The 12,775-nt window shown below is 40.4% G+C and overlaps 1 protein-coding gene across 1 annotated transcript in view; it reads right to left on the bottom strand.

Moving 5' to 3' along the window:
- Window positions 1-12,199, bottom strand: part of aclya (ATP citrate lyase a) — a 19,620-nt gene extending 7,421 nt beyond the window's left edge. Inside the window, exons 1-12 of the mRNA XM_034894762.1 lie at window positions 12,029-12,199; window positions 9,808-9,988; window positions 7,953-8,075; window positions 6,270-6,332; window positions 5,923-6,113; window positions 3,270-3,349; window positions 2,567-2,697; window positions 1,778-1,896; window positions 1,136-1,272; window positions 990-1,051; window positions 776-893; window positions 526-680 (exon numbers count right to left, since the gene is read on the bottom strand). Of these exons, the coding sequence (XP_034750653.1) occupies window positions 526-680; window positions 776-893; window positions 990-1,051; window positions 1,136-1,272; window positions 1,778-1,896; window positions 2,567-2,697; window positions 3,270-3,349; window positions 5,923-6,113; window positions 6,270-6,332; window positions 7,953-8,075; window positions 9,808-9,966 (1,338 nt within the window). The 5' untranslated portion in view covers window positions 9,967-9,988; window positions 12,029-12,199. The remainder of the gene's footprint in view (window positions 1-525; window positions 681-775; window positions 894-989; window positions 1,052-1,135; window positions 1,273-1,777; window positions 1,897-2,566; window positions 2,698-3,269; window positions 3,350-5,922; window positions 6,114-6,269; window positions 6,333-7,952; window positions 8,076-9,807; window positions 9,989-12,028) is intronic.
- Between the last annotated feature and the right edge of the window lie 576 nt (window positions 12,200-12,775).

Here is a 12,775-nt window from a genome sequence, read left to right as displayed (position 1 = left end):
TTGTGGATAATGGCTCTCAGTGTGGTTCGCTGGATTCCCAAAGCTTTGGAAATGGCTTTATAACCCTTTCCAGACTGACAAATCTCAATTACTTTCTTTCTCAATTGTTCCTGAATTTCTTTGGGTCTCGGCATGATGTGTAGCTTTTAAGGATCTTCTGGTGGACCTTACTGTGTCAAGCAGCTCCTATTTAAGTGATGCCTTGATTGTGAACAGGTGTGGCAATAATCAGGCCTGGGTGTGGCTAGAGAAATTGAACTCAGGTGTGGACAACCACAGTTATAGTATGTTTTAACAAGGGGGGCAATCCCTTTTTCACACAGGGCCATGGTGGTTAGGATTTTTTTTCACCTTTAATAATAAACACCTTCATTTACAAATTGCATTTTGTGTTTACTTGTGTTGTCCTTGACTATTGTTTAAATTGGTTTGATGTTCCGAAACACTTAAGTGTGACAAACATGCAAAGGAACAGGAAATGAAGAAGGGGGCAAACACTTTTTCACACCACTGTATGTGTCATACCGATGTGCTGCCGCTGGAGTTGAGAAGGAAGTTGGCCGTGTGGGCTGCAACAGGAGGCTGGTTGGGGATTGGCCGGTGGCCCAGTGCCATGCCAACAATGGCAGTCATGTGAGTTTCTGTGCCAAAGACATGGATGGGGATCCCAGTTGTCTTGCCTGAGGAGAGTAGGCAGAAGCAAATTAAATGTGGTGTATGAGCAGTTGCAGATAAAAATGCATTTAAAATAAAATCAGTGTAAAGTACATCATACCGACTTCTCCCATCACTCTGAGACCTTCCTGGTAGTTGGGGCCTCCACGACGGACAAATATGGTGACCTCATGCTCCTTCAGTGGCACCTGATAGTCCCTGATGGCCCGAACAATCCCCTAGCAAAGACAAGGATCTGTTCAGTGAATAACTTGATATTGAGTAAGTAAACTATTAAGGCCACTACATAAACAAAAGGCAGGGCGATACATTACCTTAAATGTTGCTGCAACATTTGTGAAGTTTGCAATGCTTCCCCCGATGATCAGAACCTTTCCTGGAAAATGTCATAAAAAACCTAATTTATATGTATATATTAAAAAAACACACAAAGCAAGTTTCGACAGAGCGGTTTTCCTACCGTCAGGGTGCTTTTCTCTGGTCATCAGAGACAGAATAGTCTTGGCATAGTCATAAGTCTGCTGTTCGCTCGGTGCTCCTGAATACTCTCCATAATTGGCCAGCTCGTTAACACCACCCAGGTCACAGATTGTGTCACTAGGAAAGTTTTGTATTAGTCACCCACAGAGAGGAAAAAAGCAACAATAACAACAGCGGTGTGTCTTCTATGCTGGGACAGTTATACCAATATTTTAAGAAAATCAGTGGCTTAATTTGCACTTAACATTAAATGCACTTTTTCATCTGCTCTGAATTAATACTGCACTGCAAACAGACACAACAACTGCAGCGAGCCCTGAGGGAATAATTAGTCATGGCTGATGTACATGTCACGCTTTACACCTCAGACAGACGAGAGAGCCAGGGAGACACCAATCATTCCTCCAGACTCTCACTAAAATGTCAACATCTAAGAATTCAATTTAGCAGACAGCCGAACAGGCAGAGTCTGAGCTGCTGCACCATCCGTCTCACTACTGCATTACTGGCATACACTCCTAAAGCTAAACTCACTTAATTATTTTAAGATCCATTGCTAATGGAATCTTATTTATTCAGGCTTTGATTGATCTAGTCCTGATCTGGCTCTGTGACTGGGTACCTGTACACCACTGAGGCACCTCCTCCTGCCACCATGGTCCAGATCCTGCCTCGGGGGTTAAGCAGGGTCAGTTTGAGGCTGGCACCACTCTTGGCATCAAGGTCGGCAATGTAGGCCTCCTGCAAAGGTTAAAGAAAACAGTCAATGAAGAGGTGAGAGGCAGGTTGTATGAATGCTACAGAAGCAGGCGTGTGTTTGTTTGTGTGTGTGTGTGTGTGTGTGTGTGTGTGTGTTTGTGTGAGATTGCGGCCTTAAATCAGAGCAGGACTTGCTCAAGCACCTCTCCCTTTGGCCACAATTAATTTTCTGTGCTTGCCATGATTTTTAAAGAGCTATTAGTTGGAAATATGGAAGAAATGTTTAAGAGTGAGAGTGGATGTGATGTGCATCAGTGGTTCTTTGTGACTGTTAGGGCCACAGCTGGTGGCTGAGTGTAAAAAAAAAATCAAATCAAAGGCACCCGCTGTCCCTCATCTCCACTCTAGACTCACAGCAGCCAATTAGACCAGCCCGTCTGGTACACAGACAGTACATCTCAAACCAGCTCCAACGCACATTAGCCAAACGAAAAAAAAGTCCTGTATACGTATTATTGAGCTCTGTTGTGCAAGTGATTTAGATCACATTTTTCAATAGTAGACACAGAGGTTTTAAAAGACAATCAAAAAACAAACTCAGATCTGTTTTAATAAAGCACTTTACACATCTCATTACAGTATAGTAAATGACATCAACATATTTCCCTCTTTGGAGGTACACAATGCTGACAGATTGGAATTCCTCCCTCACCTCTGGATAGGCCTCCCTGCCGAAGGGTGGAGGGAACTCCACGTCACCCCACTTGGCCTTGCAGATATAGTCAGCTGTGGCATCGATCTTGGCTGCCATGTCCAGCACGTAAACACCATCTTTTGTGACCACTGAGAGAAGAGGGTGAAAAAAAGCATTGTGATCTATACTCCTAGAAGGTTTGCACCTACCCACTGAGTTTCATTATATTAGCCTGAGAGGCCCATTCATTGGGCGCAGGTGACCACAACCTTCCTGCTGTCCCTGCAGGAGGTGGACGGAAAGAGAGGATTGGAAGGGAGGTTGTGTGAAATCAAAGCAGGGACAGCCGGTCTCAGCAGCCCTGCTACATCAACAAAAACAGCTGCCAGAGGGCACATACTTGTGCCCAATTACTACATTATAAATACACGCTGCCTCTATCAAACAGGAAGTGCATGAATTATTTAATGGTTTCCTCCCTCCGTGTGAAAAATGGGGCAGAATAAACTTCTGCCTCTTGGTTTTAAGATTATGTTTTATTATGCATTGATGTTTTCATCTCCGATTTCCTTTTGATGTCCCCTTTCCAATTTCATAATCGGACAACATAACATATTTATGAATCTGCGTTGCAATAAAATGTGGATGCCATCATGATTGCTTGTTCAGACCTAAAACAGTGTACTAGGGATTTAAGAAAAGTCAACAAAAAACAACCTACCAAGTGGATTGATCTCCAGGTATGTGAAGAACAGGTCCTCATACAGGTTGAAGAGCCCAACGATGAAGCTGGCCAGGGCCCTGCAGAGAGACAACAAAAACACATCAAAAACATCTTTGGATCTGTTGCTGCAGAACCAGAATTGACAGCCGATGTAAAACTAATCGTGTTACAATTTAATTGAGTTTTTTTTCAACTTAAAGCTAAAATAAGTTTGATCATTATCTAAATCAATTGGTAACTATTTTGATAATTCACTTTTCATTTGAGTGACTTTTCAAGCAAAAGTACCAAGCACTTGTTGGTATTGGCCTCTTAAATGGGAAAATATTCTGCGTCTCTTGTGTTTTGAATCTCTTTAGGTTTTGGGCTGTTGTTCAGACAAATCAGCTCTGGGAAATAGTGTTATGCATTTTGTCAACGTTTGATATTTTGTGGACAAAGCAATTGACTAATCTCGAAAATAATTTGTTGATTGACTATGAACATAATTATTTTAGATGTGGCCCTTAAGGTGAAGGATCACTGTCACATTAATAGTTAACTGAATGCACAAATGGCCATTTAATCCTTTTCTAACTTGCTAAATATTCACAGCATAGCAAAGACCTCCAAAGCAAACTGTACAATGGGTATATATATAAGCAATAATGTTTTATATCAGTCCCCCAAGCGGTTTTAGGAAAGTGGCTGCGTGTGTCCGACAATGCACAAAACATCAACACCGGTGAAACAATAGCCATTTAAATGACTTTGTAAATGTAAGAGAACTTGATTGAAGAAGTATTTTTAACATGCTGGAATCATCTCCACAATGGAGTTTAGTTCCGTTTGTTTTTCAACAATATTTTATTGTAAAGAAAACAGAAGTGTTATAGCTTTACCTATTTATTTATTTTACTTAGTTATGTTGTTAATAATTTGCATAGTTAATATTGTTTTTTGGTGTTCAGATTATACAGGTTTTTTAAATGTTATTTCATAAAAATATCTTCAAAATATATCAAATTGTGATATGAACCGAATTATTGGTTTGGTGTATCGTTACAGCCTTACTAAATACAATTATGAACCAGAAAATTTGTATAAAATGAGCACTTTAATATTGGGCTATGGAAAACAACATCTGCCTAGTGATTTAAAAAAAGAAATTGCATGGACATCATACATTATTATGTATTAGTAATTACTTTATATTTATATCATCTAATTTCCACACAATTCAAACCATGACAACTACAGGCAATATCGTTGACAAATTGTTAAGGTTGAACTGGACAGGAAACAGAGACAGTCCACCTGTAAATTAGCTGCATTAGAGAAGGAACAATCTAATTTACCTCTTCCTTAACATGTCCAAACAGAGCAGTGAGGAGAGGGGGGTTGCTGGGGGAGATGGGGGGAGGTGGGGGGAGGCAGTATTTTGCTCTCCTGCCTGTCAAGTGTGCCAGCAGCTCTGATCCTTTGTACCCATGTCAGCTTGTTGTCGGGACTTCGACAGGCCTGTGGGAGAAAACTATGACCAAATCCCTGCGTGACTCAGCTTCCCATGTCTGCTTTTGATTGGAGGGCAGGAAAACTGGCCAAGTGCCACTTTTGTTGTTATTCCAAAGTGCGAGGAGAACCGTGTCTGGGGTGAGCTAGGGTTGGCAGAGTGATATCTGGGGCAGCTTCTTCAATGTCAGCCAAGACAGTGCGACTGGCCAGAATCTGCCATCTCCAGAAGTCTGCTGGAGAGATGTATCGCACCCATCAAAATAAACGGACGTGCTCTGAATGTGGCTGTGGTTTGAAAGGGTGGGGGTGGAGGCTGTACGAAGCAAGGCGAAGCAGAGGAGAGTTTGTCATTCGCCTAATGGAAATCCTCCGCTCATCTCCACCTGCTCCCCCCACATTTACTGCCAATATCAAAGTGCTTTATCTCATTTCATTTGTGTGGCCATCTTGTTTTCTGGGCATTATTTTCCAATCTTTTTTTTTTCTCTTCTTTTTTTTTTTTTAATACCAGTAGGCTAGCTACCCAAATTCAATGGTAGTGAAGCGTATCTAAAAAACTTGAAGGGTGCTAATTGTTTTGAGAGCACAGAGTTACTGCTTCAAAATAAAATACCTTTTATTTGTCATTTGATAATCAGTTCGACACGGAAATCATGCATTCTCATCTAAACGCTAGCACGTGTGAACTTCAACAATTAACAGCTAATTTGGGGTATATGAACATACACTGAGATGCTATAACATGATTCCTGCATGGGTAGCAACATTCTAAAAAAAGCTAAATATGCACCAGGTGCTATCAATCATATGACAAAGAAAATAATTATATTAAATATTAAGCTCATGAAATGTAATTTTAATTGGAAACATTATCACAGAGCCCTTGGTGTAACTCTAGCGCCTGATTTTGATGTTTTAGACTATTATTTTTATTTTCTAAAGCGGCCGATCTCCACCTTAGCAATGTTGCCAGTGTTGAATAAATACATGACAAACACAGACCCACTATAAGCTGTAATCGATCCAATTGCATTCAATTCTACATGTATTATATTGTCAATACTGTGTCCACTCACAGTATTTTTTACTCTCTATCATTAACACAAAGTTTAAGTTTTACATGCACTACAATTACTTTTTTCTCCATCTAACTCACCCTTTCTTGTCTTTAGGGACGTGAGTCAACAGCTCTTTCTTCACAGAGTCTTCACTGATCTTTTCATCCACCCCAATTAGCAGCTTTTTCGCCTTGGCATCCACATCTCCCACATCCACCCCTCCCTCATGGTGAAACAGCAGATAGTCGCCCTCGCGGGTGGCGTAAATGCAAACGTAGAACTCCTCTTCCTGAACAATGGGCCGTTAAAATCACATGGACGTCAGTTAAAAGGTTTCTTTACAATACATTTTGCATCATCACTGCTTCTAGAGTCTCCTTGTAGTAGTGGTGGTGACATACAAATAAGGCATGATGAGACGATAGATATGTAACGAATGCTTTACCTGTTTATGGGCGACAAATGGCTCGATGAGGAAATTCTTGAGAACTCCCTTGGCTTTTCCCACCTGAGGGTAAACAAAATGATTGCCTTAAGAAATGAAATGCTAAGTAGACATTGTGTTAGCATTAACTCTCATGGGTTAAAAAAAAAAAAAGACATTACAGGATCCCACGGGTCTATAGATTGTGGGCGTTTCCATATTAATGTATCAGTCCCAACACCTATTTTCAGACATTCTTTCATGGACTGGTGGGAGAAGGGGACAAAAGGTATATTAAATCCAAATGATTAAATATGTAAGTCAAATACTGTTCAAAAGAAAATGAGACAGGTTGAGAAAGTAGGAGAAAGAAAATGTCATGTTTTACTCTCTGCCAAGCCCCGCCAACACAGCCATAGCTCATTTGGTGAGGCTGTCATCCATTCTCTGTTAAAGGCCATAAGGCATAAAGTAACCAGGGACCAGCTGAGAGCAGCCAGCCAGAGAGAACAGAACACAATAATAAAAAGAACGGAGAGGGAGTTGCCATTTTGAAGTGTGGAAATAAAAAAAAGACAATGGTGACAGGTGAAAAACAGAAAAAGAAAGCCTATCTGATTGAAAAACCCACAAGGGGCTCAAGCCAATTTAGATAGATGAACCGACACCTCCATTCCTGCCACAAAGAGGAAAAAGAAAGCCATTCAAAGATAGGCAATTGTGAATGCAATTTGTGTATGAATGACTTATGGTAACATAATTATACAAAATATGAACTACTCATTTAATAAAGTGAAGCATTGTAGGCAACTGCGGCATAGAATAAAATTTAGAAACTTGTGAATAACACATGGACGAAAGGAGGTGAAAAGGAAATGTAAAGAGTAAGTGGCTGACGTTTTTTCACAGCTGCAGGACTTGTTTCTCTAAACAGAACTACTGTGATGATTTCTCTAAGATAAGCTCAGAGGCCAGCTGAACAAAATAAGAAGTAGTCTAGCAGTAATAGGCAGTCAGATAAGACACTTCTATGCAAGTGCATACATGCTAGAATACGGCTTTCTCACCTCACACATTTCAAGGCACCAGAGATATAACAAAAAATAGTGTGTTTTGTGTTTGTCCACAAAATACTGTGCCTCTGATGGTAATTTATCTGCGTAATTACTTTAACTCCATTCTAGATAGCATACAAGCTGAAACACTGCCCACAGTAACATTATGTATTCCTATATAATGCCACCAGTAGCAGCAGCTGTGAAGAGATATGTCTACACATTCTCAGTGCTACAACAAACACTGACACTCAATGCTTTATGAACCATCCTAGTCTCTCCGTAACTTGCTTCTTGGTTTATGAGGCAAAGCAACATCTCAGTGGCACAGTGATGTATCTATGTATTGTGGTTATGCTGACTGGATACATGGACTGAGTGTATATCCACTAGCGCTTCAGCTGACTGGACTGATTTAGTACCAGCGGACTGATTCTAAACCACCCAGCAAATGGGCAGCTGTTCAGGGAAATACACATCAGGCAAACCAAACCAAATATTATCAGTGCAGAACAGGGAAGGAGGATGAAGGAAAGGGCAATAGAAGGAAGGTCTGAATAAAGCTCTGGGATGTTATTGATTGAAGGGGTATAAAGGGGATGGGGGAAGGCAATCAGCTGAGAAACAGCAGAGAGGGTGGATGACGTACTGTCGTCTCTTTCATGAAGCGGGACTTCAGCCACTCTCGGACGCCCTTCAGGTCCAGGTTGACGCCGACCAGGCCCAGCTTCCCTCGTCTCTTGATCAGCTGGTCCGGCTTCACCACCAGCCTCTGGAGGAGGAAGATACGTAAAGGTACATTTTAGCAAGACCATAAGGTACCTACATTTAGCCTTATTATGCTTTTTGGTTGTATCCCTTTTATCCCTTTTTCAGAAAAAACAAAAACAAAGTCCACCCCAAAGGGAGTTACCATCTCCAACAGAAAACACTGTTCACAAACTGCTCTATTGTAGTCCAGCCTTTACTTCCGTGACGTTTAAGCTACATCAGTGAACGTGCATCACTTTGTAACACACGTTCACTGACGTAGCTTAAACAGAGAGCTCAACACACCGGGTGAAAAGAGGAGCTGCAGGAATGTGCAGTGTAACAAATAAATGGTGTTTTTTGAAAATTAAACCACATAAACTTCTTCTGATATCACCTCTAAATACAATTAGGAACAAGGAAATGAGCGTAAGATGAGGCCTTTAACAGATATTTTCATTTTTAAAAGCTGTGCAGAGAGTCTACAGTGCATTCTGGGTGATGTGTTTCAGTGAGATTGCAGATCTGTGCTCTGAATATATTCCAAGGGAGTAAATCTGGAAAAATCCAAAAGGTGTTTATAGAGATGATTTCTAAAGAATATGTATTAGTTGAAAGTAAAATGGTAATTAAATCAAACCATTTTTTTTAAATGTAAAAATATGTTAATGACATTTCACATAGGCCGTTCACTGTTTTTTTTCGAGTCAACTACAGATGAAACGATCCAGATTACAAAACTTTATTATTTATTGTAACAATTTTGATTGAAGATGAATTGTTCAATTCAAAAATACCCACAACTCATCAGGTGCACTCATCTTATTTGTTTGCTAGTTTTCCATTATAGTCAACCTATTGTTTTGGACACTTGTCCCGACAAAACAAGCAATTTGAACTTGGCAACTTTGGTTTTAGGAAATTGTGTGATGGGCATGTTTTACTGTGTTTTTTGTTGTTGTTGAAAATGTATGCTGCAACTGATTCAGCAATTTAAAAAGAAATAAGAAGGTAGATTAAAAAAAAAGGACTCCAGCACAGAAATGTGTTTGATAATTGCATTTGAAAAAATTGCCATGACACAAACAACTTAAATTTGTTCATTTTGTTTTCCCAACATGTGACAGCAGATATTTACTGATATGGTTAGTGATCATTCAGAGATATCTGGGTTCATCAGCAAATCTCTCCCATCTGATGCAAATACAAAATTACATGCAACCCCCACTGACTGAGTCTGTTTTCTCTCTTGCAAGGCAGATAAAGAGAATGATTTATGACAGTGGATCCATTAGTATCTGGGTGCTTGCCAGGGAGCAAAGAAAGACAGGGCAGAGGGTGGAAGTTAATGCAATTTCCTGATCAATTCTACCGCAGCCCATATCTTGTAGCTACCCACCTAGTTCCTCCCGTATAAAAACATTCAGCCAGGAGGGAGACACAGGGGGAGAATGTCATCTTCTGCTTCAAGATGAGTCACGAAGTTATTCAATTAACTTCTATCACAGCCCGTCTATCTGCTAGTGCTTCGCTATGAATAACAGTGAAAGTTGACCTGAAAGCAGGGCAATGCGACTGCCCTGCACCTGGAGAACTATTTGTGCAAGAAATCGGTCCCTAGCTTAACATTTTATTCTCTTAAAATCTAATTTTGTCATGACTGGGTACACTGTACAGGGGTTGCTTCTATCTCATTGCACAGTTCCTGCACTTGTGTATAATGACAATAAAGGCATTCTATTCTTCAGCTCTACCTGTGTGAGCAGCCACGGGTGATCTTGCGCCAGTCGCTCAAAGTCGGTCTCGGCAGTAACGTTGGCATAGCGGAATTTGTTCTGAACAGCTGCCGATGTGCAGATGTGCTTGTAGAGGAACTCCTTTCCCGTCTGCTCGGAGATGGCTTTGGCTGACATGACTGCTTAGGTTAGACTTGGCCTAAAAGGAGGGGTAGACAGACAGAGAGAGATGGATTGGGGGATACACAGATGAGCAGTGAGATGGAGGAATACAGAAAAGCAGGCATAGACATTGGGTAGAGATATGGAATGAGCACACGAGTTGAAAGGTTTTTACTGCTTTCTGAATTCATGCAAGATGTTAATGAATAAAGAAAACATACAACACTAGGTTTGACATCCTCTGCTGTTAGAACAGTCAAGAAATGGTCTGGTGGCCAGGTGAAAGACAGCACTCTAATTTATATTGTCAACAAACTGCCGGGCATGATGCAGTTGAACTTCACAGAATTAAGAGAGACTGCAATAAAATTAGATTACATATGATCTGCACATTCAGACCTTCTGTCTTTTTGCAGTCAGATTTTTTTAGTTTGTTGAACCCAGCCAGACACAGAAAGTGAAGCTAAATCCAACATAAGCGTGTGCAGAGTGTAGTAACTGGACTCTCACCACCAGTCTACAACTGTAAATAATCTACAGAAGTGACAGGTTGACGGTCTGATGTGAACAATTAGATATGCAAGCACAGACAAGCCATCGTTTTTGCAGTGCATGAATTCGTGAACACGTGAATGTAAGAATATGCCGGAAGTAAGGCAAGAAATTCAATAAAAAAATACCATGTATTATCATCCATACATTTTATTGCAAAAGGGAGGAGTTGTGACCTTTACACTTTGGCTACAAGCGTCACTCATTAGGTCATGTCCAACAGAACATCAGAGATGAACGAATGAATGAATTAAAAAAAAAAAATTCAATCATTTCTCCCAACGACGACGCACCAATACAGCTGCTATTAGTGTAAGAACAAAGCCATGTAAAGGGTTAATTCCACCTACAAGAACTTTCATATAAATAATCACATAAAACCAAATGTGAATAAATCTTTATACTATCTATATACAGAACAGAGGCTCCTTTCTCTTCCTAGAGGAGACACATAGAGCACACACAGATGCAACACGGAATAATTTATTGGAGATTGACCAAGATCAAGAAAAACTGGATGTTGTAACTTAGAACTAAATCACTTGCATATGGTGCAGCCGGTAAGAATGCTACTTCACTGAACCTTTCACTGATGTTTGTCTTCTCTTTTTTACACTTTCAAATTAAACTCCATCCTAAAATCTGGCGACTCATTGTGGTCTAGTATCAGCAAGATACTATACATACATACTGACATAGTGTACATCCTGCAGAAATGCAGCTTCCGACCTGATCCGAAGTGTTTAGGTTTGAATGTACTGGCAAATTTAAACTTACTGCATTGCCATTATAACATTTGTATTTGATACTAAATACCATCTCTCCTAAATCAAAGCAAACTCTACGTTTTCTACGTGGTTCATGAAGCTGAAAGCCCTGATGTTGGCTCAAATAGGACACCCTCCTCAGCACTGCTGCCCTGGCAGCAATTTCTGAAATGGATTAATGGGACTGTCATGGACCTTTTACACTGATCATCGTCCCTGAGTCACCACAGCGCCGGTTCCAACATGATCCAAAGCTCAGGGTCCATATATCATCCTCCTTCTCCGTACAGCTGACCTGTCAGAGGTGTTACCACTGATTCACATCAGCAATAACAGATAACTGATGATGACGCACCATTATATCTAAAAAATGATGGGGTGATGGATGGTCAGGGAGGTAAAAAATGACGAAAGTTACAACACAAACCCCGTCAGGACTTTACAAAGGGTTAGGGTTAGAGAGACAGGTTTCAGTTATAACTGCTCATTCATTTACAAACCGGTTAGACAGCTATCACTTGTTTGCTAATCCACATCACCATTCCAAGAACTCTTTCTTATTATAGTATATCATATTATATTACATTATTCTATTAACCTTCATCATCATGATGTAGCAGGAGAGCAGGTGTAACGTTGACATTAGTTCACTATCGTTTAGCAGTTCGACTTTTTTGTGAGAGAGAGAGAAAAGAGACAGGGAGAGTTAGGGGACACAGTAAAATATTTGCTCATTTTAAAAACAATAAGTGGTTTACCTTTTTCTTCTTCTTTTGGCCGTTCTAGAAGTATTTTGCGGTAGTATGTGTGAATTTTCTCGGCAATGTTGCTTCCCTCTTACAGACTGTGGATACCAGACGTGCCGGAGAGCTTCCTGGGAGTTTTGTCTTCGTAGCCCAACTGCCGATAGGCTTGGCTGATGTTTCCTTGCTTCCGATTGGTTCATTCCACACCATGCTCTATTGCTGCCTTCAGGGACACTGGGGAATATGGCAATTATGAGGTAGGAAGCACACGAAAAGAGCCAAATGGCAAATAAGAAGACGGGAATGAAAGATTGTACATTGGTGCAATTATGTATATATATGTATGTATATTCATATATAAATATATTTTCACCAATGTTGCAATTATGTTTGATCAAAAGCACATACTTCATGTTTGATTACACACACGGTCGGATGTTGATTGGCTGATATTGTTCTTTATCTACATAGCAGCCAATGAGGAAATCACTTCATATTGCACGCAATATGACTGAGCACTCAGTGACAGCCGAGTACGGACCAACCTGCACTTTGATGTGAATATAGAGCACCACTTCATGGTCTTGTACATGTCCTTAACCTAAAACTGGCTTAAATCAATACCAGTTATAGTTAGTTTATGTGGAGAGTAAACACACTTGTCTTTTTTTCAGTCAAATTTGGAACACTACCAGTTAGTTCTGTAATTCCTAAACAGGGCTAGGCCTACTTGTGCCTCAGGCGACACTTCTGCTGCAG

This window comes from Etheostoma cragini, chromosome 15, assembly GCF_013103735.1.
Source record: "Etheostoma cragini isolate CJK2018 chromosome 15, CSU_Ecrag_1.0, whole genome shotgun sequence".
Taxonomy (NCBI): Eukaryota; Metazoa; Chordata; class Actinopteri; order Perciformes; family Percidae; genus Etheostoma; species Etheostoma cragini.
The sequence above is the reverse complement of the archived record's forward strand: the minus strand, read 5'-3'. Positions and strand labels throughout refer to the sequence as shown.